Source organism: Hypomesus transpacificus, chromosome 21, assembly GCF_021917145.1.
Source record: "Hypomesus transpacificus isolate Combined female chromosome 21, fHypTra1, whole genome shotgun sequence".
NCBI classification, from domain to species: Eukaryota; Metazoa; Chordata; class Actinopteri; order Osmeriformes; family Osmeridae; genus Hypomesus; species Hypomesus transpacificus.
Window position 1 is genome coordinate 1854010 of NC_061080.1, and position 25950 is coordinate 1879959.

Genomic DNA, 25950 nt, shown 5'->3' on the forward strand with positions numbered 1-25950 from the left:
CTCCTCTTCTCCTCCTCCTCCTCCTCCTCCTCTTGTTGCTGCTGTATCCGCCTCTCCTCCTCAGGCTTGCTTTGCTGCTCCCGGCGTTGCTGCAGCTCCAGCAGCTGCTGCTGGTGCTGCTCCAGGCGTCGGAGCTGGGGGCTGGCCTGGCGGCAGGGGACCCTGGGGGGCAGGTCTGCGCAGGTCAGCCTGGGCGGAGTCACAACGTCACAGTGGGATTTGGGGGCGGCAGGGTCACGGCGGTGCTTGTGGGGTAGCGCGTTCAGCCCTGCGAGAGGAAGGCGAGGCGGCCCGGTGGAGTGTTATAGAGAGAGAGAGACAGAGACAGACAGAAAGTGAGAGAGCAGTGCAGTGTGGGTGAGAGCAGGGCGAGGAAGGGAATTCAAGATGGAGTCTCCCTTTTAGCAGAGACGTTAGTTTGTGAGGCTAAAGCAACAGCATTTACTGTAGCACCAGCTCTGTAGAGGCCGTGCAGATTCCACTAAACCGTGTGTCCATGTTAACATGACATCATTAGCGAATAAGTGCAACAGTTACAAACCTGAAAGGCAAAGCATGGAAGGGTGAGGAGAGTGTTGTGAAGCAAACGGTGCCAAGTAGAAAATAGTGACAATGTGTGAGAGGGAGAGAACATGGGCTGAGAGGGAGAAAACATGGGCTGGGGCGGGGGGGGGGGGGGGGGGGGGGGGGGGGGGGGGGGGGGGGGTGTTAAAGCAAGAGAGCAATAATGCAAATAATGCAACCATTAACCCTTTAAAAAGGTGAACCAGAAAACCCATTTTTTTTGTGTGTCAATAAAAGCGGCCAACTTCCTGTATACGCAGTAACTACCGACTACAGTGTCGTGAACAACCAGTAACAGAAAAGCTTGTGAGCGCAGTCACAGTCTGTCCCCGCCGTCCCCTTTTGGGGCAAGTTAGTGATACACATGCAAGACATGTGCGTTGACCGTGCTCACGCAAACAAAGTGCAGACAAGGCACCATGTGAAAACTGTGCCCTGTAGCTTGGCTTGAAATCTGCATGCATTAAGCCAGTGTTAACTAAAGCACCTACAGACCTAGGCCCAATTCCAATACTTACAAATACATTCTTCCCCCCATTCCTTCCTTGAAGTCAATCTCAAATCAACATGATGGGTTCCTAGAAAAGCTAGGTTTTTAACAGCTATTATATTAGGTCATATCAGATTGGTAATCTCTCCAAGGAATGTAGATAGGGGCAGGATGCAATTGAACAGTATTAAGCTAGGCCTTGGACTCAGGCGACAGGACCAGGCCCTGAATTGGGCAAATCAAAGCCATCAAAAGGCAAGTCAAGCCACTGTGACATCATGCAAACGGGTGTCAATCACAAAGCCCGGTGATATTAGCCAAGTGAGGTTAGAATGGTGCAACATGCAAAATTCCAGAGATATTTGAACACAATACAAGGTTAACAAACATAAGAGAAAGGGCAAAACAAAGAAAGACATACAGGAGAAAAATAAAAATAAAACACAGCATTAGCGCGGGAAGGGAGAGCCTTCTTTAACTGGACGACAGGAAACTTCTTGTTGCTTCTCAGTTCATATTGGTGTTGGTGGCACAGGGAAAGTGGAGGTGAGAGATTTCCATGGTGATGAAGGACGGTTCTCACAAATGTTGGTGAAGGGGAGGAGAAGAGGGTTGGGGAACTGGAGATCACTGAAGGTCCCTTGGTCTTATTCTGGATGGTAAGAAACATTTGTGTGGGTGTAGATGTGTGTGCGTGTGTGAGTGAGAGAGTGCGTGTGTGACAGAGAGAGTGTGTGTGTGTGTAAGTGCCTAATGAGTACGTATAACATCCTTACTGACATGTAATTGACGTGCCATGTGGTAGAACCTCATGACAACAAGAGATTTGAGTGGGTCAACTCAATACATCTCCCCAATACCTATATAAATACAACTGACTGGGAAAAGAGGAGTCATGGTAAATATCTAATCTTTATTTAAAGCTGAAATTGTAAATAATTCAAAATAAGGACAAACATAGGAGGAAGGGGTAAATCTAGCCTCAAAAGTGCAAGAATAAAGGGGGATTGTTCTGGAGGGGGAAAGAATGATGTATCTCAAGAGTGGTAAACAAAAGAAAAAACGAGAATTACAATCAAAATTCATTTGCATTTTGTTCAGTAAAAAGTGTTTGGATAAATACACAAAGTTACAGTCCATTCAACATTTTCTTTTGTTAAGTTTCTATTTTTTTTTGCTTCTTCGTAAACAGACCAGTCAATTCATGCCAGTTGAGGGTGATTGGATATGCAGTGTTAATTAAAAAAAAAAAACTAAATGAACACAAACATTCTACAATAATTGATAGTAGTAGCTATTGCACATACAGGAGTTTAAGCCATATATTCATAATGGTAAATGGGTATATATCGCAGAGGGAAGTGGCACTGCTGTAGTAAGTCTTTTCTTTCTTCCCTTTGTTTTATTAAAAAATGTTTTGCTCTCTTCTTTTAACCTTTGAACATGTTATCCACCCCAATCAAAGAGATATTGGACAAACAATGACAAGAACCACAGCAAAGAAAGGATTTGGTGGGGTGGGAGTGGTAAAGGCGCATTATCTGGTGTAAGGAAGTAAGGAAACGGGCTGGGGGAGGGGGAGGGGGGTCACTATACGTTACCTTCCAGAGAGTTCTCAGTCTTTTCACAGATGGCAGAGTAGTAGGGCGGCTGAGCATCAGACCCAGGCTCTGGGTGCCGAGAGCCCAGAGACAGGGAGGGGTCCAGGGGCCCCCCCAGGTCCCCAAACTCCCCCAGCTCCGCTCCCTGCCTCCCACACAGCATATAGAGATGCTCATCGGGGTGAGAACCACCCCCGTCTCCTCCCAGAGGCAGGAGGTCTACGGGTGGCTCACCCGAGGAGGGCTGCCGTGGGGAGGTCGGCTCCCCGATGAGGGATGGAGCCTTGTCTTCCTCCGGCAGCTCCTCCAGGGAGAAGATGCCCGGGCTCTTGGGGCAGCCCTCCCCCGCGGAGTGGGCGTTGGAGCTGGAAGCCGTGGTCGTCATGTCGAAGCCGTAAGATGCAGCCGAGTTGGCTGAATGCGGCGTGTCGCCGCCCCACTCCTCGCCGATGGCTTCTTCGCCTTCCTCCAAAGCAGACAGGCAGCGCTGGGCGGCGGCGGCGGGCTTGGCTTCGAACGCCGCGTTGACGATCCCGCCGTCCTCCAGGGGCTCATCCAGCTGGGCCTCGCCTTCCGTGTCGCTGGCTTCGTCCTCGCTGGTGGATGAGGACGAGGGGTTGGAGGTGGGGGCCGTGGCAGGACCGCCCAGCACCTCGTCTGCGGGAAGGGTCTCTGCCTCCTCTTCCTCCCCATCACCTTGCTCCAGGTGGATGCCCAAGTCCTGGTCCTCTGGGTCAGGCTGGAGGGACAGCACCGGAGCAGGGGCCTGCCCACCGTGGAGCTTACCCTCCTTGTTGTAGTTTCGCAGCTCCTCCGGTGTGCTGGTCTCACTGCTGCTATGGGTAGCCAGGTCGGCACTGCTCAAGGTGCTGGACTGGGACATGCCCGGGCCAGAGATGGGTGCGGGGGCCAGGGTCTGCATGGGGCCCAGGCCAGGCTGGTGCTCCTCATCCAGGCCTTGAGCAGGACTAAGTTTCGGCAAGCTAGCTGAAGGCATGTGGAGAGCCGGTTCTTGGGGAACAAAGGGGGCTGAGCCCAGCTCTAGCCAGGCTTGGGCGGGAGACTGGGTTGGGGTTTCAGAGTCCGCCTGCCAGGCGTCTACTGAAGGGCTGGCGGGGGCTAACAGAGGTGCTGAGGCATTCTGGGCTGGCTGGAATGGCTGGGCCCAGGGGTTGTTTGGTTGGTCCCATTGCGCGGCTGAGGGCAGCAGGGGGGCAGGGTGAAGCAGGGCAGCACGATTGAGGTTGTCCAACCGCTCATCTTCAGCAAAGTCGTCTTCGTCAGCGTTCCCGTAGCTTTCCAGCCCGCTCTCAGTCACGCCCTCGCTGGCCATCTCCACATCTTCATCCTCCTCTTCCTCCTCTTCATGCCTCACCCTCCTCGGGTCCTCCGCTCGCTCCGACCCGACCTCCATGTCACACACTCGATCGTCATCGTCCTCGTCTTCCTCCTCGTCCTCCTCAAAATCGTTCGCCGGGATGTCCGGCACCTTCTCGAAGTCGGGGGAGCCAGCAGACGCCCCTTCCATGTCCACGATGGCCCCCTTCAGGCTGGCATCTCCCAGGTCGTCCATGCTCTCCGTGCCCTCCAAGACCCCCGGAGCGCTCAGCTCGGACGCCCCCTGTTGGCTGCAGCTCACTTCCTCGGAGTCGAGCTCCGACAGGAGAGCGCCGCCCCCTCGCCACGCCGACCCTCCGGCGGGCCCTGCCGAGCCGGGCCGGGACTCCTCCGTGGGCTGGGTACCGCTCATGTCTGACACGGACACCTGCTGGCTGCCCTCCCTCTCCTCTTCATCATCTTCCTCCTCATCCTCATTGAGGTTGGCCTCCGCTTTGAAAATAACGTCCCCTTGAGGGGCAGAAGCCTCGAGAGCTACCGGCGAGGACGTTTCCGACACCTCGGGCATTAGCAGTGCAGGCTCCTCTGACTGTGTTGACTCTACAAGTGAGGCCACAGCTGGGGTAGCTTCTGCTAGGAAAGGCCTTGGTTCCTGTTCTGGACTGAGGGGGACAGCAGCAAGTATCGGGTCCTGCTGCAGACTGGCTGTTGACATGACGGGGCTGAGTGGAGGGGAGGTAAGATCTACTGTTGGGGTGTCGTGGTACCCGGGTGGAGTAACCTCCACGGGGGAAGGAGAGGGAGGAGACACGGTGATCAGAGCTGGGACAAGGGCTGATGGGACCTCCGGTGATACTTCCTCCGCTTCTGCCTGTGCTGCCACCTCGGGCTCCGTGGAAGTTGCAGAGACAACGGCCACAACGGCCGCTGTCACGGCCGCCGTCACGGCCACCGTCGCGCCATGAGGCTTCTTGGTGATCGAGAACGGCACAACAGACTGGGTGGGCTTGGAGGTGCGTTTGATCGACTGAGCGGTGCCGCCGGCGGCCGGCTTGGTAATGGGAGAGGCAGGTGGGGTCCGGCCCAGGGGCTGTCGGGTGGCAGGCGGCCGGGCGGTAGGGGGTGCTTTCCGTGTGGCTTGGGGCCTGGCTGTTTTCAGGTCGGCAGTCTTGGAGGGAGGGGGGTGCTTGGAGACTGGGTCGGATCTGGGGGCAGCGGTCGGTTTAGGGGCATCTGGCTTGGTAGTTTTGTTAGTGGCCGCCGCCACAGGCTTTTTAGCCGGTGGTTTGGTAACATCTGAAATGGAAAAAGCCAGGGGATTGGCACCAGTTGAGCAACTCGCATTTTGGTATTTGGTCCATTTACAGAGAAACAACATTGCGTCGTAGCCCAGGCTTACCTTTCTTAGCAGTGGTGGGTTTGGAGGACGGTGCTACTGTAGTCCTGACAGCAGGGGGAGCTGTGGCGCCTAGTCTATGGGCAGGAGGCCTGGCCGTGGTGGAGGTGCCGGGTGGCTTGGATGTGGCCGTGGAGACGCCCGGGCGAGACGTTGGTGGCTGGGTGGCAGGTCTGGAGGAGCAAACGAGGTGTTAGTAACTTAACCACCTTTAGACGGCGTCAACAAGACCGTTGGTCATAATTAAACAACACAGACTGGTTTCGTATTTATCACACCAGCACACAATGATATTCATTCCAAGAAGACTTGGAACGCTTCTTGTTCGCGTCAACATTCCAATCCCTTTAACCAAAGGATCATCTCGAATTCTTTTGCGTTTTAGCTTACCGATAGAGACCTGGAAATCATGTCTTGAAAACCCTTTCCAGTTGCTCAACATTCCCCAACTACAGTGAGGATCAGACGAAGCACTGCTAAAGCAATTTCAAGAGGCAGCCGAAAACGCATCAACGGGAGCCATCCATCGTTCCACTGTAATGCACCCCTCAGCCACTCTCTAATCCCACTCTAGTGGATGGGAAGGGAGTGAGAAGGGATGGAACTAGCGAAGAACAGAGCAATCGAGGTGGGTAATAGCAGGAGGAGGAAGACGAGGTGGGAGACTGTAGCCAAGGAGGATAGGAGGGGAGGCAGGGTTGGGGGCAGAAGGAGAGAGAGGGGGGGGGGAGAGAGACTATAATCGATCCTGTACTAAGCTCCCCAATCTGCTCTTCAATCTAAAGGAGTTAGAGAGTAGACACGTCTAATCCAGTCCATAACTCAAGACGCAGCCTGACGCTCCTAAATCTCTGAGTCTGGTTCGGATCGTCCCCCTTCTCTGATCCTCTTGCACCGTGTTGCCTCTGGGAGGCAAGTGCGTGACTGGACAGCACTGGATTAAAATCAACCCCTCCCGTCAGTTTCCATTTATGCCCTCGTCTTTTGAGGACGAGTTTTGAATTTGAGGCTACAAGCTGATCCTAGATTTGCACTGGGAGGGAGGGGCCATGGAAATAGACTTGACCAGTGACAGGGAACTCCTTGATCCTTCAACTTTGTCACGGTAGTCCCTGTAGAGTGGATACCAAATCGGCACCACAGTAGGAACCGCATACAGCACATGCCTTCGTTTTTACCAACTCTGTTGCGCAACATTCCATAGCCCATCAACAGTGTAGTGTCAAAGAATATACGGTTCGATGGCTTCTTCAATTTAATTTTACTCTCCACCCGCTGAAGGTTACATATAATGCATTAGTATGGTACATCTTGAGAAATCAGCAGTCCAATTCCCCACTACAGCAACCTTCCTATAGACAGTGAGGGGCTTTTGTGTCATTAGCTCCAGGCCATGCTAGCACTTCTGTAACCTCCATACAGCCAGGTGGAGTAGAACAATGCAAACTCTGTGGATGTGGAGGAGAAAGAAAAGAAAAACGTTTCATATTACTGCTCCCCATCATCGACAAGGATTCATCCGAACATCTTCAGTCTTTGGATGAAAATGCGCCAGACGTCAAAGGGAATAGCGAAACGCCAATGCCACTAGGGCAATTCACCGTCCATTACCGCAACCCTCATCATGCTTTCCCCTTCACTTCATCCACTTTTGTACAGTGGACAGACAATGCAGTACATGACTTGCCAACGACAATAACATGTACATAAGAGGGGGAGCTACTTGCATGCCTGGACACAAATGCCTCTCCCACAATGAGTCCACACAACAACAACAACAATGTTCATTTGTTTCCCAGGGATCGAACAAAGAGTCTGGGTCATTATCATAATAGGCTGCATCTACTGGGCTCGGGAGGGAAGCTGACTGTATGGTTAAGTCGACCAAAAGAACAGAAATCTGTGTTCTTAAATGAGCACTGGAAGAAGAGGAGCGTTTGTGTTTGCCGATAAAGACAACAGGGGGAGAAAGGGATGCATAGAGCCAGGGTTGACAGAGAGGGGGGGAGAGGAAGTCTACAGTGATGAAATGAGCAGCAACGAGAGATGGAAATAGAGGAGAGGAGGGGAAAGACGTAAAATTGAATGAGGGAGCTATACAGCCTCACATTAAAAACAGATTGCCCTCATTTCTCCCATTTCACAAGCGAACAGGGAATGTGAATTGACAGCCACGCTCAATTACGTCGCGAGAGACACTCCGGGGAAGTTGATAAAATGACTGCATCTGGATTGGGAGGGGTTGATGTCGGGAGGGACGGACGAAAGGGGATGGATGGGGTCGCGCTGGGTCACGGTACATCAACCTCCCGTAAGAGCGGGGAGAGTTGACTCTCGTGACTAAGCTCTGTCGCAGACAGGGCACAAGACAAGGTTGGGCGGCTCTGGTTTTGTTTACGGCGACCGTTTCAAGAATTTCCGGCTCTTTCAGAGACAGCCGGGAAGCAAGATTCTCCTGGCAGCGCTGTTAGCAGATTAAATATTCCATTTTAATCAATCCAGAGAGAAAGAGAGAGAGACCTAGGAGGTACAATCTCTATTCCTGAACACCCATCTTTTTCCCCTGCGGCCAAGTCTTGTTTCTCCCCCTCTCCTAGTCCTCCTACAGGCCCCCCTGTAAGACTTGAACAACCAAACCCCTCCAACAATACACTGTTTGGCTTGTGAGCTGTCCAAAAACAGCTCCTTGCTCTTCTCCCCTTTTCATTATTAAGAGAGGAGGAGAAATTCCTGGGGCTTGTTCTGGCCCAATAGCAGCCGCAACAACAGTTCACCATAAAATACAAAAGAACCCACGACCAAAATCAGCCTTGTACAGGATTTCAAATGAAGGGTAGAGGGGATGCCTAGCAACGGAAAGAGAGGTGGTTGTTTCGGTGAGGCCTAGGGTAGCGTGGAAGGAACAGTGATGGATGAGACTGTGTTTGCGTTGGACAGTTACACCGTTCCCTGCCAAATGTAGCAGTAAAACGACATGGTTTCATCCCTGAGGGAGAGGGCAGGATGGGATACGTGGGAGGAGCCATGTACTTCTAGTCTCGTGGTTAATTCATGTTCGTCGTCTTCGACATTTCTGAGGTGTTCTCGTGACCTTGGCGGCCCTTGTATGGGATAAATAATGGACGACCCATTATTTATGTGGAGTGAATTCCATCATTGAGGGCTCTACAATCTGCGTGCTTACACACTTCTTACACAACACCGGACACTCAATCTCACAGGGAGTCTTAAGGCCGACCAAAATGACAGATGAGAGGGGGGGAGGGAGGGAAGGATTGTGGGGGAAGGAGGGATAGAGGGAGGGCCCAGGGGGGATGCTGGCCGACTGCCTGGTACTGTACATACACAGGATGAGGGAGGAAGAACAGAGGGAGGAAAGAAGGAGGGAGGGAGGGAGAATTGAAGGAGGAGAGATAGAGGGTGGGAGGAGGGGAGAGAGAGGGAGGAAGGGGGTTCGACAGTGACTGACTGCTCCGTCGGTACAGGGACATTCGCTCCTCTAAATAACATTGAGAGGAGGAAGATGGATACCGGGGCATTACAATTCCCCCGACATCTCCACGGACTCCTCCTCTACTGAGATGAAGCCATCCAGCTGTCGGTCAGACAGACCTGGTGGTTGATTGGTTGAGCAGCAGGCGGACGGTCCATTACTCCAGGTGATGATGATGACAGTGAAACGCATTTAGGAGACTGATTGTCTCGTTCACCAGCTGTGTGCATCCCTGTGACCCATCACGCATGACTGGGTAACTGGAACGCTAGGTCTTGACATATGTTTCATGCAAGTGCTAACGTGAGACATTTCCATGAGCATTTTCAGTTTGTGATATATCGGAGTCTTGCTCTCTCTCTCTCTTTCTCTAGGACGGTTGGTCTCCCTCTACCTCTCTCAACCTTGTGCTTTATTCATCCTACCGTGTCACCTTCTCTCCTTACCCTGGGGTACCAGTTAGCCATCACCTTGTTGAGCCCAAAATATAATCCAACTTGTCCTTGTACTTTCTTTTCCAGTACACTCATTTGCCTTAAATTGTTCAGGAACAGTTTCATGCTCTCCCCTGAAGGCATTGAACATTAATAGTTGATGAGAGCGGGGACATTACTTGGGGATTGTGCGCCTGTTACATACTTCTGTGGTCGTGGACGAAAGCCTGGGTGGTATGCACCTTTGGCTTCCGGATCAGTCCATGGCAGATGGTGTTCTGGTGAACTGCAGTGTAAGGTGAAGCTGTAACGCCCCCTTATGCCGTGTGCTGTTCACAGAGTCCTGACTCATGTGGAGGGAGCCGGAGACAAGAGGTCTGGCTGCGAAAGGGTCTGTTCTCTTCTCCCAGACAACCCGGCGAGGCCAGGGAATGAAATCGCACACGCGCACGCTGCTGCTGCTAGTGTTCAAATATAGGCATGATTTCACCCACAGTCGTCAAAACGAGGCTCCAACCGTCGCACACACGCTCCACATTCCTGAACGCGCACACACAGGGAGAGGAGGGTTTGATGCTACGTACAGTTGCACCTATTCATCCATCTTGCCCCAGGGCATCCTCAACGGTAATAGGAGTTCTTTACCTGAAACCTGCTTTTGCATCATTTAAAAAGGAGGAGGAGGAGGAGACACACACACCAACGGCTTTAACGCTGGCCATGACAAAGTGAAGCGGTGCCCGGTGTCGAGTACATGGACAAAATGGCCACTCGGCTCAAACAACACATAGACCTGTCAAAACACCAGCTGGTGCAGACAACACAAGACAGTGTGATCGTGAGCGTCTGTCTGAGAGCCTAAAGTCTGAGTCCAAGGCATCCTGTGTGTTCATATTTATACAAAGACGTGCGTGTCCATTTGTTCATGAGGTTTAACGGAGAACGCATTAACCCCGTGTCGAGTCAAATACAACATTTCCTAATCTAATAAGAGCAGCATTATGGAGGAGAAGGGAGGTGGTCCAACACGAATCAGGCCTTCTTAAAACCCAACACTACATCCTGTGTGGGCTGAGGCCGATCTAAAGACTCTGAAGTGGGTTCCCCTCCTCGTGTCTTTGACATAATCGTCTCTACATACTTCATTCATTTCAAAAGCAGTAGTCATGAAAGACAAGAACACTAGGCTAACTATTGGTAGTCTCAGGCAGACTCCGTTAGGTCAGTGTACAAGCATTTGACAAGAAAAGAAAAAAAAGACTGTGGAAAGAAGCCACATCTTAATAATTGGGGACCCGTGGGCCCCCCAAATCAATCCCCCGGAGCACAGGGCACCGTCCTAATGACTAACCCCCCTCCCCCCGCCCCCATGCCCTGGGGTGGCCTGTGCCCTGTCCCTCCACATGACAAAGACCATGTTATCCAGCCGCTCTGGCAGCACTGGCTTTGGGCATCGATAGGGAGCGAGAAAGACAGACCGAGGAAGAGTTACAAGAGAGAGAGAGAGGCTTCTCTGTCTCAGGTTATTTCTGTCTGCGTGACTCAGACTCTCGGAGCGAAACCTGACCCAGTAACGGTTTGGGGGCCACAATGGACACTTTTCATCTGTGAAGTCCTCCAGGGTCCCCACAGCTGAACAACTCCCCCTTTGATCCCCCCCCCCGCCCCTCCACCACCTCTGTTGGGGCTCAGAGTCTTGTGTAGAAGCTCCTGATCTCGGGATGTTTGTGTTGCGCAAGTGAGTGGAGACGTCTGTTTAAACATTAGCTGGCCTTGATGGGGGGGGGGGGGTTAAACTATTCAATGTGCTTCAGTGTTACAACAGTCACAAAGCTACTCTGCTGGTAAATTAGTTTGCATGGCCTTGTTCCCCTTAGGAAGGCTTGCTATTGGCAGTCTTACCTGGTTGCCTTGGGAACCGTCATCCTGTCTGGTTTGGCTACGGAAGTGCTGGGCTTCGGGGCAGATGTCGGCCTGGGAGCTGGAGAAAGGGAGGAAGAGAGGACGTTTGGATGGAGATTCCACACTTGAATGGTTATTTAACATTGAACCTGTAGTTACGCCCTTTGTCTCACCTGTAGTTTTAGGTCTGGTCCCATTAACTGGTCCAGTCGTTGGTCTCTTGCTTAGAGTACCATTCCCTGTGGTTGTCTTGGTACCGTTGGTTGCTGTGGTAGCAGCAGAGTTGGTCCGGGGCACTCCCACATGCTTCTTGTCAGTCACCTTGGTCTGGGTCCTGACAGAAGAAGCAGCAGCTGTGGCTCCGCCCACTGGCTTTTTAGCTGCGGCGGCCGATGCCGCTCCAGTACTTGTGGTAGTTGTAGTTCTCTTCTTGTCCGGTGCGGTTTTCTTGGTCAGGTCGTTGGTTGAGGGCTTGACTCCGTTCATCACACGGCCCGGAGCGGTGCCCGGGCGAGAGCTGGGTCTCGTCTGGCTCGTGAGCTTGGTGCCGGCGGTGCCACCCGTGCCAGGCCGGGCCTTGGTTGTACCTTTGGGTTTGTCTTTGGTCTCTGCTGCCTTGTCATTGCCCTCCTGGGGGGCGGGGGGCGCTGTGGCGCCTTGGGCCTGCTCCTCAGGTTGCGTTGGGGGGGAGCCTTCTGGCGGCACCACCTCCTCCTCCTCCTCCATCACCACAACGGACGTTACCGGCTGGGAGGGCTCGCCTCCTAGTGCTTCTGTGGGCTCCATGGTAGCCATGGCAACCCCATCCGGTTTCATCCCCTAAGGCGTGGCTTCGCTCTCCCCAGAATCAGGTGGCACACGAATGAGAGTTCTGTGTCCTACTGCAAACGGAGCCGACCTGAAAAACAGAACACCACAACACATGAGCATCTTAGCCAGCAGTTGGAGATGGGGGACAATTAGGAATGTTTTGCTCATGTGGAAACTGCAAAGAACCCCAGATATACTTATCACAATAACCACATATGATGTATGACATGTGCTTATGACCGGTAGCATTTAAAGACTGTAGATGGGGCTAAAAGGAAATGCCATTTATGGAAAAGAGGCCTCTTAGGAATTCAGGGGGAATCGGAAAAACAGGAAGTAAGCAGCTGGAGAAACGTCCATTTACGATGTTTCTGAAGAGAAAAGTCTCCATTTCCACTTAAAGTTGTTGATATACCAATTAAGAAAAGGACTAGTCATCGGAATGACAGAGCCAATATAACTAAGAAACCCCACAAACTGAGTGACCACAGTTAATGACTGGTGTTGGGAGTCAATGTATGACATGAACTGAGGTCTACACCAGAACTCTAATGAGCTCCTGGAGAGAGGAGAGGAAAGGGCTGTGGTCTGGGGGGTGCAGAGAGACTGAGGCCACACAGTTCCCTGTCATGACAAAGCGTAAATGAAGAGAGGAGGATGGAAAACCTGAACCACATGTGCCATTTGTTAAATGATCCCGTTTTCCTGTGCAGGCCAGATGCTAAGGATGACATCCAGCGATTACTAATGCAACATTCAGATTCCTACTCTGGGCCAGGCCTCAATAGACAATAGGGCTGAAGTAGTGGAAACTTGGGGACACAAAGTGAATGTTTGTGGCCCAAGAAGTACTGGGGAAGGGGAACACTCGTCACTGCTCTTCTAAGTGGGCTAAGTATAGTACTGTATACAGCATTCGGACCAACTGACCTTACGAAAGCTCTTCCAGCCCTACGCAAGCTCCCTCCCCAAACCAAAACGTGGCTTCAACTCATTTTACACTTTTCTTCGAGCCCCCCTTCTGCCCCCCCCCCCCTTCCTCCTCCTCATCCCTTCCTTTTTTCCAACCGCCCCCCCTCCTTAACCCCTCTGCCCCCTGTACCCGCAGTGGCTTCTCCCCCCCCACACGCTCCTTTCTTTTTTCCCGAAACCACTTGTTACCCTTCTCTCCTTCGCCTCTCCTTCGCCCCCCCTTCCCCTTCCCCCTCCCCCTCCCCCCCCCCCCCCCCCCTCCTCCTATAAGATCTCTTCCCAGAAGACAGTCGCACAGATGGTCTGGGCAGCACAGCCTTTGTATGGTTCCAACAAAACATGCTTGGCCTGAAAGAGTAAGCGGGAGCTAAAGAGAGGAAGAAGGGAGGCTGAGGAAGGGAGGCTGAGGGAGGGAGGCTGAGGGAGGGAGGCTGAGGGAGGGAGGCTGAGGGACGGAGGCAACAAGGAAGGGAGAAAGAAATTGGAGGGAGAAAGAAGAAAGGACTAAGGGGCCAACGTAATTAATTACAAATAAAAAAAAGGTTGAGAAAAGAAGTTAGGAAACGAGCAAGAGCTATAGAGGACTCCACAGACTTCAGAGAGAGCAAAAAAGACACACAGAAAGAACAAGGACTAAGGACGAGGACGAGGACAAAGAGCGGAGAGTCCAGATAATACGTTTTTATTGCATCGGGGCGTCTTTGAAGCAGAAGGTTGTCTGGACGGAGGTCATGCTAAATAGCGTCTGACGGAGACGTCAATCAAACATAGTTTTCTAAAGCATCAAGTTACACTATTGATCTGTATGAACTCTTACTGACCGAGTTTCAGTCTCTGAAAGGGAGAATGTCTACTTAAGCAGTGCATCGTGGGGGCACGGTTGGTTACATATTAACGCTAGAGATACCAAAGAGTTGCACATTCCGTTCCAACTCGCCTTGCCCCTCACTGCACATAATTCACCGTTCCCTAAAAGACTGGTTTACTAAGGAGACCACGAGTAGGGTGAACTTCAGCAAACAAATCAATGGAAAGAACAAGCCGACAGCCCGTAGACTTTCTGAAGAACTAGTTGGATAGGTTTGGACCTGATAGTAGCTTACATCAACGCCCCCCTGCCCCATCCCCCCGCCCTTCCCCCCCCCCACCTTTCCTCCTTTCCTAAACCCACTCATCCTTCACTAATGAGCAGGTCTGACCTGTAATTCAGAGAGTACAAACAAGCAGCCTTCAGTCCTCTCCGTTCTCCCCTCGTTTTCCACCCTTTTTTCTCCTCCGCCTCCTTTTACATTTGGCAGGAACAGGCTTCCTACACTCCCCCCCTCCCCCCTTTTTCCTCACCTCTGCTGTAACGTCTCAATAGCGACACAGCGACAGAAGGGAGAGGGGGGCGGGGCTGGTTGAGTCCCAACTCCAGACTCTAGGTATAGAGGAGACAGACACCCAGGTTGTCCTTCGCGACACTTGATTGGACACCAGCAGGCTGATGAAGGCTGCCTGCCAGTGAGGACGAGCCAGACAGCGGATTCCGTCAACAGCGCCAGAGTGTCAGACTCTCAGGGGTGGGAGACGGATTAACACCCCCCGCCACACCCCCACCACCCCACCCGCATTTGTGGGCAGGATAAAAGAGAACGTTTAGCCCCCGGGGAAAGGATGGCACCGATATCCACAGCCATGCCCTTGTCACTAATGCCAGGGGGGCTTACTAAAGTGCAGTGTGAATCACATTCCCTGCAAGTTTGACTGCGGGCAGCGCCCCAACCTTTATGGCTGACGTCTGGTGACTGCGCACGGGGAGGTGCAGTCATACCAGGATTTAAAAGATTTTCCCAGACGCACTCATGTTTTCTGTCAGGGTTTCTTAAGATTGTAGGACTTGGCTAGCGACCAACGTTATTTGACCTATTAAAAAGGTCACTGTAAATCTAGCAGGGATTAGGCCTACTTCAGAGTCAAATATTTGCCCCGGGAACAACGGAGGCAACGCCCAACGATTAAATAGATGATGCTTCTCAGACACAAAGAGCGTCATGCATGTTGATGAAATATAAGTGCTACTGTGTAACCCCTCCCTCGGTCCACCATTTGCATAACAAATCCCAGTTCAAAGAGGACGAATAACATATTCAGGACACAGCAGGACTCCCTTCCAGCTAGCGAGCGCCGTAGCTAATACCACAATTAGCTCTATACACTTGCCAACAATTACCAACGTGCTAGAAAATACGCAAATCTGTACGCCGTGTTTGTATTGGCCTCCCTGCAGCTCGACAACAGGGTTTGGCCCGGTTAGACTTTTAAAGAAGAAATCAAATTCACTCGAAAGTGAGGATTAAATCGAAGTGTTTATAAAACATGGTCCGATAATGTGACAAGCATTTAGGAGGCTGCCCAGACAGAGCTGGAACCTGTATCGACCTTATCTTCTTCTCAGGTCACCCGGCTGCGTTCCGTCTTCTGATGAACTTGTGCTTTTAATACGGCTTTATTTGTCTCCGTCTGTGTCGTAGAACATCACCTTCTCCTTCTGGCTCCACTCTCTCCGTCCCTCCCTCCCTCTTCCATCCCGTTCTCTCTCTGAGCATTTTAATTACATCTGTCTGCCTTCCTCCAGTCGCCAACACATCAGACATTAGCCATGTGGCGCAGCTAAATGGGTCACTTTTAATACCCCCCCCTTTCCCTCCGTTTAATACAAACACAGAGAGAGGGATTTAGCTGCCTTTCAGAGCTGGCTCGGAGGGTTTGGGACTGCCGGGACAGGAACAAACAGGGGCGATGCTACCGATGCCAGCTGAACGCCACACAGACTGAAAGTGTTGAAAAGAAAAGTGTCTCTCTTTCTCTGTAAGCTCGGCTAACAATGCGAGGCGACAGAGGCTAGTGAGTGAGGAGTGTGGTTTTATGTGTGTGTGTATGTGTGTGTTAGTCTTTAAAGAGGATCCTGCGCTAGGGGTGGGGGGGGGGGGGGGTCGTTGGGATGATGTCAGAGACCCTCCTTGTGAATGCGGCGCAGGAATGCCGGGAGAAAGTCGGGGTGTCCGTGAGAACATGGCCGCCCCTGCAGCATTCCTGCTCTGGCTCACTCCTCAAGGCTCTCTCTCTAAACAGCTGCCAGAGGAAAGGGTGTGTGCGTGTTTGACCCATGAGGTATGCAAGAAAAGAAGAGAAGGTGTGTGTGTGTGCATGTAAGCGTGAGCTTGTCATAAGTTCATACATGTAGCTGCGTAACATACATAAGAGTATATGAGCATGTGTTTGTGCCCGCTGGATTGCGTGTATTTCTTTCTATGAGTGAGTGTGTGTGTGTGTGTGTTTATGACTATGAATGCATGAGTGTGTTCACAGTGGCCAATCCCCAGCTTCCTGCATTCTTTTCATTCCTCTTCGCTACCAAATAGCCTTGCATCATCTCCTCTGCCTGATATCGATGCCAAGAGACACGACAGAGCCCCATTTTAGATGGAGCCAACACTGAACCCTCTGACTGGCTCCCTTCCTACGCTCCCCCTCCCTCCCTCCCCGTCTCCCCTCCCTGGTCACCGTGGCCAAGGCCAATGGATGGAGCTTTCAGCACAGTGTGCGCGAGACGGTCGCCTTTATGTTGCAAGTGAGCTCTCTGGTCATCCCTCTCTCCCTCTCTGTGGAGTCATTGATGGGCCGCTGTCTGTCTTAGAGTGAGAGGGGTGGGGGTTGGGGGGGACAGAGACTCCCTCAGAGGGGCTCTGACCACAGGAACACAGGCCTTATTCTCAGAGTGTGTGTGAAGCCTATTGGTAGAAAAAGGGGGGGGGGGGCACGCAAAGAGAGGAGAGAAAAAATAAATAAAAGAGTGCGGGAGCTGAGTTTCGGGAAAGGGAGGGGCCAGGGCCGGAGGAGAAGAAGGGGCTTTCCTTCACGGTGGGAGCAGCAACTGGTCGCCTCACCACGCACACTGCAGGCAGGATGTGGACCAGCAGCTGGTCGCCTCACCACGCACACTGCAGGCAGGATGTGGACCAGCAGCTGGTCGCCTCACCACGCACACTGCAGGCAGGATGTGGACCAGCAGCTGGTCGCCTCACCACGCACACTGCAGGCAGGATGTGGACCAGCAGCTGGTCGCCTCACCACGCACACTGCAGGCAGGATGTGGACCAGCAGCTGGTCGCCTCACCACGCACACTGCAGGCAGGATGTGGACCAGCAGCTGGTCGCCTCACCACGCACACTGCAGGCAGGATGTGGACCAGCAGCTGGTCATCTCACCACGCACACTGCAGGCAGGATGTGGACCAGCAGCTGGTCGCCTCACCACGCACACTGCAGGCAGGATGTGGACCAGCAGCTGGTCGCCTCACCACGCACACTGCAGGCAGGATGTGGACCAGCAGCTGGTCGCCTCACCACGCACACTGCAGGCAGGATGTGGACCAGCAGCTGGTCATCTCACCACGCACACTGCAGGCAGGATGTGGACCAGCAGCTGGTCATCTCACCACGCACACTGCAGGCAGGATGTGGACCAGCAGCTGGTTATCTCACCACGCACACTGCAGGCAGGATGTGGACCAGCAGCTGGTTATCTCACCACGCACACTGCAGGCAGGATGTGGACCAGCAGCTGGTTATCTCACCACGCACACTGCAGGCAGGATGTGGACCAGCAGCTGGTTCTCTCACCACGCACACTGCAGGCAGGATGTGGACCAGCAGCTGGTTATCTCACCACGCACACTGCAGGCAGGATGTGGACCAGCAGCTGGTCGCCTCACCACGCACACTGCAGGCAGGATGTGGACCAGCAGCTGGTCGCCTCACCACGCACACTGCAGGCAGGATGTGGACCAGCAGCTGGTTATCTGACCACGCACACTGCAGGCAGGATGTGGACCAGCAGCTGGTCGCCTCACCACGCACACTGCAGGCAGGATGTGGACCAGCAGCTGGTTATCTCACCACGCACACTGCACTGGGTCATACGACAGACAAGCTCAACAACCACCAACTCATAATAGACATTCCGTTTCATTATTGGCTTCTGTGAACACCCTGGCAGTCATTTGACAGCCAATAAATACCAAACTAGATAAGGGAGCTAATGGGAACCACTTTCTCATTGCATTCTGGGGGGAAAAAAGTGACTTGGAAGGTCCCGAAAAACTGGCCTATCGACTATCTAGACCAGCTGTGCATGCCTGGCTGAAGCATTGAACTAAGAGAGAAAGGGAATAGGTGAATTAACTATTGAGGGAAGGAGGGTACTGGTGATGAAAGAAAGGAGGATGGGTAGAGGTGTGTGTGTTTGGAGACTAGCATGAGCTTGTTGCTCCATCTGACCATACAAGGTAGTGTTATAGTCTCAGCTTCATCACCAGTGAGTGGATAATACATACACGGCCCAGAGATACAATCTGATGAAATCACACACACACACACACACAAAGACAGGAGAGGTTCACCTGAGTGTGTATAACTAGCAGCGCTCAAGGCCGTGCTCCGTTAGAACAACCCGACTGAATGTCTGCTTCAGTGTCCGGATGGTTCCAGAAGCTCTCCCACCCCAGCCCTCACTGCAGATCATGAGTCTCCTGCTGTCTCAAAGAGAAAGACAACAAAGAAAGACCAGTCCCCCTGAGGAACAAAAAGAGATACAATCCAAAGGGGGCTTGGTAGTTTGGGAAACCAACCAGCTGACTAGCATAAATGCAACACTGTTTAATAAGTAGCCAGTGGGCTCTGCCATCTTCAAATACTTTCTGCACTTTAGGACGCCATTCATCAGCAGCTCTTTGAAATTGTCTGCCGGTGTGACAGAATAATTGGGGGGGGGGTATTTGCGTGGGTTTCAGGGTGGGCGATAACTCCCAACCGAAGGCAGTTGTTTACATCCCAACACTCTCTAATCGCGACGGTCACATTCCTCACCATGCTCTGCACAAGAGCCAGGAAACTGTGCACACACACACACACACACACACACACACACGCACACACAACAAAACACAGCCCAAGCCCTTATGGGAGGGAGAAAGGACATGCATTCTTTCTCACAGTCGTTGATGTCTGACCATAACAAAAACAGGCCATGGACCTGCCTGCCTGCCTGACACACACACACGCACAGGGCTCTCCGAGCGCTAAGCCTCAGTGCCCTCTCATACACACCCTATGGTGGCAGGTCTTTGAGGCTGACCCCGAGGGCGAGGACAGGGTGATGGATCCTCCGGGAGGTTCTGCTCCACCACAGAAGACTGCTCGCTGACCTTCACACCTCAGACTGACCTCTCCAGAACACTGAAGACCTGGGAAGAACGGAGCCACTGCGACTAGGAGCCCGCTAAGAAAAGCGGGCTCTGTCGTCTCATTCCACACAGTGAAACTGTGCAGCTCAAGAACTCAAGAATTAGGAATAAACAGACCCTTGACTACAAAGCATTTTTGAGCATAATATCACTTTTTGGCATCATATTTTGGGGGTTTTGCCATTCTTTTGTACACAGTACAAAAGACATGGCATGCTCTTTTCCCCATCGAGCCCCTCCCCCACGCGGCTCGGCTTGGGAGGGAGGGGTTACCTCGCGTGGCTCCGCCCCCATGGAGAATTAGTGCACAGCACGACAGAGCTTGTTAACTCTAGACAAAGACTAGACGTTAATCCACTATGATCTGACCGGTGGTCCACATGTAACCCCCACTCGACCCCGCACACCCCCAAACACAAACAAACAACATGGATAAACGGTCCAACCTACATAGGACATGTGTCCGTAGATACTACGGCAACTAGAGCAAATGCCAACGGGAGTGGTACTGGGACTCCCCGTAGACAAGATATGTGCTACGAGGCCAAGCGAAAACCTTAGAAACGCCACGGACGGCCTAGCAAGGGCTTAGCCACGCTAAACTATTCATCAGGGAGGATTGAAGTGGACGCTTAGCGTGTGTTAAATGCCGGTCAATTCCACTGGGGGGATGTTAAACATGTGCTAAGTGATGCTAAACCACTCAATAAAATGAGATGTATGCGCAGGTGCTAAAGGGTGCTACAGACAAGTGGAGACTAGCCAGTTAGCCTAGGGGGTGGGGGGCTCGTCTAGAGAAGCACACCTGCCTGAACTCTTCAAGTGGAATCAGCATCTTACCAGCACTGTCTAAATGGGACCATATACAACTGAAGGTCAGAGGGACCTGGGAGAATGTGGTGTGCGTGTTGGTAACAGGGTTATTTGAGGACAATGGGGGGGGGGGGGTTGGCATGGGAGAGGGGGGAGGGGTCCTATTGTCTCCTCCTGTGCCCCCCTGGGCAGAGGAGAGGGGGGGGGGGGATTAGCTGCAGGAGAGCAGCTGGCATGACTGGCTCTGCCCAAACACACCAGAGGAGCAGCAGGGCAGCAGTGAGTCTGGTGAGGAGGGAGGGAGGGAGGGAGGGAGGGAGGGAGGGAGGGAGGGAGGGAGGGAGGGAGGGAGGGAGGGAGGGAGGGAGGGAGGGAGGGAGGGAGGGAGGGGGCGAGTCACCAAAGAGGTCGCTGAAGCAGGGAGAGAGAGGGGGGGGTTTGGTGACAGGAGAGATGGATTGAGGGATAGAGGGAGGAGGGATAGATAGGGAATGGATTGATGGATGGATGACAAGGCATGCAGTGGACGGAGGAGGAGTGATATCTGACAGTGTGATGGGTGGATCCGGCTAACCATTAGCGCACATGCAGAAAGTCAATACTGGAGGAGAGTGCCTCAGGGTCAGATCAGTTACCAGGGATTTTACTGGGCAGGGCGAAGCCAGGCCAGATGGACACTGATCCCACACACACACACACACACACACACACGCACACAGAGGATCCATTACAAAGAGCACAGCTCTTACTCATGGATGGCGAGTCAGACCCGATAATGAAAACAGGATATGTGTAACCAAGCCAACACAAATACACTCCCTATTGTACCTCTGGGCGCTCAAGTTCACTCTATCAAACCTACGGGTCACCAAGTAGTTCGAAATGAATCACACTAAAAGGTACTACTGTCTATTGTACAATAAACAGATTGCTAGAAACAGCTAGAGGAATAACTCGAGAGATCATTAGGAAGTACTGAATGTGGAAAAACTAAACGCATGAAACAAGGCCCAAAATGCCTTTGGTATGATGCTCACCAACTTCCCAAAACGGCATGACCCAGGAGGGAAAAAACACCAAACGTGCAGAGTGCCATTTCAAATAATGACAACGTTCGTGGGCTCCTGGTTTAACAGGGACTACCACAGCCAGTCTAATACCAGTGTCCATTGCCTCAGCCCTGAAGCTAGAGAGAGACTGGGAAAACGCCAACTCCAAAACCACAGTGACGAGAGCGACCCATCAGCCTCCAACACCACGAGCACACGGTCTGAAGGGGAGGCCGAGCCCATCCAGGAAGGAGGACGAGAAACGCCACACACACACACACACACACACCAATAAGGAAATGATGAAACGGGCTGTAACAGACGTTATTAACGTTGACGCGAGGTGATGTCGTTAGGGAGTGGATGTTAGCTGGCGATAGGGTAACTTCATGGTTGCCGAGGTGAAGAAGAATAGCTAGGCAGGCGGCATGCCGGGAATTGTAGTTAATGTCGGGCGCATTAACTACTGGGGGGGGGGGGGGGGGGGGGGTGAAGGGGGTGAACCCAGTGGCCTCGACGTCCGCAGTAATCTCCACAGCTGTTGCTTTTGGGCTTTCACATCACCCACCATCAGCCTACAGTTGTCATTCCACACAGCAGTTTCTTTTGACGAAAAAAAAAAAAAGAGGTCATAATTTCGGTTTTGTTTGCCTTGCCAATTTGTGGTTCGCCCTGCTATTGAACTCGTTCAATAATAATTCGCGTGAAGGACATTTTCTGGGCTCTTTTAATAAAGTGACCCGTTTTGGAGCAGAAAAGAGTCTTTGTGCAGATTTGGTCTTTGGATGGCACAGAGGCTTCGGCAGGTCAGCTGAATGAGCAGTGGGTATTCTGGTGAATACCTGAGACCTGGAGAGAAGTCAGGCAAGGAACGTCCACTGACCCAGAACTTTCCCCTCAATGGCGTCCATTTTAAGCTCCAGGGCACGCTCTGCCAAACATGCCAACCACCTGCAGTTCCCCTCAGTCACGACTGACACAAAAGGGCCTCAGCTGTTTCTTAACGACGCTCCACACCGCCTGACAAAAGATATCGTTGAGCAGAAGAAACCTTTGAAGATAATTCAAACACTGCTTTCACATTCCTGGGGCAGAAGCACAGGCCGACACTGATCCCATTCCACCTCTGGTGAACCGAGGTCAGGTACGCTTTCGATGACTCGATAGGGCGAGCTAGGAAAGAGGGGGAGAGTTCAAAGAACCGATTGAAGACGGAAGAACTCCGGGTGCCTCGGAGGTGGGCTTCTATTTTAGGGTTCCGTGTTTAGGAAGGGGAAGAGGAAACAGGGGTGTGGACAAGGACAGATGCTGGATCTTATAAACAATGGCACTTGTCATAATGGCAGGCCTGTTTGGAACTTCTGTGTGAGGGCTTCAAACCACCAGAGTGATAACAAGCACTGTGACAACTCCCGCCGTGGCTGGGGGGGGAGACGGACTCCTTGAAATTGACAGAAACCCTCTTCAATAGGGTGTTACACAGACACACACAGTATCAAAGACAAACATTTACCACTCATGAGTAAATATTGGCTACAGATCTAACCCAGAATCAATAGTTTGATTAACTGCCCAAGGCATTCATTTGTTAAGTCATTAAAACCAAGGGACTTAGATTTTCCACTTTATTACACTGACTTTGGCTTGGTCAGAAGCAGTTTGAAGACGGCGCCCCTCCGGAATCAACTAGTTATGTAATTCGTATTTGGAGCCGAAACCCGGATGACAGATAGCCTGGTTCCTATCGCTGGGATCTGCAGACGTAGCGGTCTGATGCTAGTACCGAGCACTCCTCACATTCATGCCAATGATATCACTCGGTGTGCAGGCTATGTGCGAAAAGTGAAAACAGGAGAGCAAGATGCGAATCTTCGTAAACAACATAATCTACCAGACATCTCCAGACCTGGAGGCGCGCAAGACCTGAAAGGGGGCACCTCCCGTTTCCAAAAGCATGACATCCTAAATCTATGCGAAGTGCCTTAAATAGACAACCAAAGTAGCATGCCATTTTATCATCTATTGCTATTGCTTTTCTGTGGGCTACAAGAATGATTCCAACAAAGGAACTCATCTGCATGGATGGAGCGTCCCTAATCATACACAATTGATGAATCGATTGCGGATTCGCCACACCCAGTTTCCATAAAACACTTGCTGATAGGACAGCTCGATCGGACAGCACTTAACAGCCGAAAACTCAGGACAAAATCCCGATTTCGCAGACGCCAACTAGCCATTTGGGCATCTTGGTAGCAGAACAATAGGAGTCTGCACGGAGACGAGGCAAGTGGCACGTTGAACCATTTTAAGCGATGTGGTCTGACCTGCCCAAATCAGAATCCACATTTATATGGTAGCTGTCCTCGAAGCCAGTGCGTTTCGTTGTGCATGTCATAACGAGCTGGAAAGGGAAACCACAGGCTAGATCCACTGTCCCATTATTTTATGAACAAACCACAAGCATGGCATTCGAATAGGGATAATGGCCTTTTCATATCGCTTATTTCATAGGTCGAATGATACCGGGTCATTCACGCAAGAAAAACAAAACGATATAAGAAAAATGCAAATTAAGGAAAACAATGTAACCTATAGTCTACAACAAGCTGGTTAGCAAAGCATTTGCCATATCTGCACGACATTCTTACCGTCAGAATCGTTTCTCAGCGTTTCAACAGATTCTTGAAGGACTGTCCTCCTTTTCCCGTCCTGCCAGCGAGTATGCAGGGCCAGACGAGTATGAACAACTACAAATCGAGTGGACACAAGCTAGGATTGGCAAAACAGCAACGTTAGTGTAGGAAATTCTCATACAGCTCCCTGCAAAATTTCCGGACAGCGGGATGTCTTGAGTCACGTTCTGTGGACAACAGACGTTACTTCTGGAGCTCGGGAATCGAATAGGGGGAGTCACCACATTGTCGCGCGGGGGTGAAATTGAAGGAGAAGCATGGTCAAAGAATAAGTCGCACACAGTCATTAGCCAATCACAAACACGGGCCGTGGTTTATTCAAAGCAGCAATGATGTCAGATTGAACCACCTCCCTCTTTTCCCTTTCTTTAGTTCGCTGGTCCTCACCCTCTCCCCCCACCCCACCCTCCATCCATACCCTCTGTATGAAGTTCCAAAATCCAGCTGAATGGTTAATGTTTAAAACCAATGTAAACATGGCTCTGAGTGTCTCCATTGAAACCAGACTACACATTAGACATCAAGACACGCAGAGACGTCTAACATGAACGCATTTTAAACAATAGAAATTCCTTAAAACACGGGAAAGCCCATATTCATATAGTCTTATCGTTCAAAACAAGAATGCCTCACATATATTTTCATGAAGTAAATCTGTACATTGATCTTATGAAGAGAACAGAGTCTCTTTTCTGCATGGGTCTTCTTGATACACCCACAAAGGAAGTGGCAGTCTTTTTCCCAGCCCTCAGTTGCAGCTGCTGGCCTCACAATAGGACTGTGTAAAAAGACGAAACCATACAAAGACTATGGGATTGACAGAAAGAGAGAAAACGAAAGAGAGAGAGAGTTTGAATGGGCAAAGAAATCTGACATCAACCATTTTTTTTTTCTGTTATGGAACACAAGGACAAAGAGGGAGCGGGAAGAAGAAGAGGAGGATTTGAAAAGAGAGTAAGCCTCGGGCAGAGAAAACTCAATTCAGAGCCAGAGGGGAGAAGGGAAGCGGTCGCCAGAAGACACAAACGCAGGTCTGAGTAAGAAGACGCTGACAAGGAAATCTCATCCCGTTCCAGAAGTGTGTGTGTGTCTGTGTGTGTGTGTGTGCGTGTCTTTGGCCCTGCCTGTGTGTGTGTGGATGTCAGAGTGTGTCCGTCCTTCAGCCGCACCTCATTAGAGTCTGTGTGGAAGTGGATGAGTCATCCTGTCTGTCTGACTGACTGACCCGCCTCTCTCTCCCAGCTGCTCACAGGGCTGTGGTGATAGTGTAATCTTTGGCCTGCCTTTCCAGTCTTCTGGGAGGGGGTGGGGGTCGGGGGTGGGCCTGGGCCTGGGCATGGGCTGAATGGCCTCACCCTAACCCTAACACTAGCTTAGTATATTCCACGCCGTGCTGGTAAGCTGTCATCGGTTCATTATTGAAGCCATTAAGCTCACACACTTCCTGCTTTCCTACCTGACGTCCTGTCCTGCCGTCGAAACACGGGCGTGGCTCAGCGTGGGGCGGGGGGGGGGGGGGGGGGGGACTGTGGTACCGAGGAGGTTGGTTGCAGTCCACCTGGTTGATTGTCTCTGGGTCTTTCCGTGTGGTCTTCTCTCTTGGCCTTTGGAGAAAACAGCATTCCTTTTTTTGGGGGGGGAATGACGCGACAGCTGCATGCGCTGCCCACAGCACAAACAAATAAACAAGCCCACACATACCCAGCGGTGGAGAGGGGTGAGACAGAGTCAGACATACTCACACTGACACGTCGCTGAAGTCACAGATATACGACACGAGGGTGCACAAACACACACACACGTACACACACAAACGACAGCTGAAACACAAGGATATTTCCCCAGAAAAATCCCCCGGTTTTTAATGTCCGATTCCCTGGACATTAAAAACAACACCCTTGACAACAGAACACAACTTTCTTTTGACTTTGTGAAACTTCAGGTTCATATGACACAGTGTAAACAATGATCTCACACCTTTCATTGTACCACTCTGAGTAATATCTTCACAGTTTCCTCTTCATAGTGCGATCCATTTATCCCTGTTATATTTAGATGCAGTACAGTACATGCGCCATATGAAAGAAAATAAATGTACTTGCAAA

The 25950-nt window shown here is 51.6% G+C and overlaps 1 protein-coding gene across 2 annotated transcripts; it reads right to left on the reverse strand.

Annotated features, from left to right (window-relative positions):
• Positions 1-44: 44 nt before the first annotated feature.
• On the reverse strand, positions 45-24133 carry si:ch211-214c7.4 (proline-rich protein 36). Of its 2 annotated transcripts, XM_047043532.1 has the most exons (6): positions 23801-24133; positions 11392-12116; positions 11219-11297; positions 5393-5562; positions 2656-5289; positions 45-189 (listed from the first exon to the last, which is right to left on the reverse strand). In XM_047043532.1, the coding sequence occupies exons 2-6, from the start codon at positions 12032-12034 to the stop codon at positions 185-187; spliced, it is 3531 nt and encodes a 1176-aa protein (XP_046899488.1). In that variant the 5' UTR covers positions 12035-12116; positions 23801-24133; the 3' UTR covers positions 45-184. The 2 variants fall into 2 exon arrangements, with proteins under 2 accessions (XP_046899488.1, XP_046899487.1); XM_047043531.1 differs by lacking the exon at positions 45-189 and having other exon boundaries at positions 1948-5289.
• Between the last annotated feature and the right edge of the window lie 1817 nt (positions 24134-25950).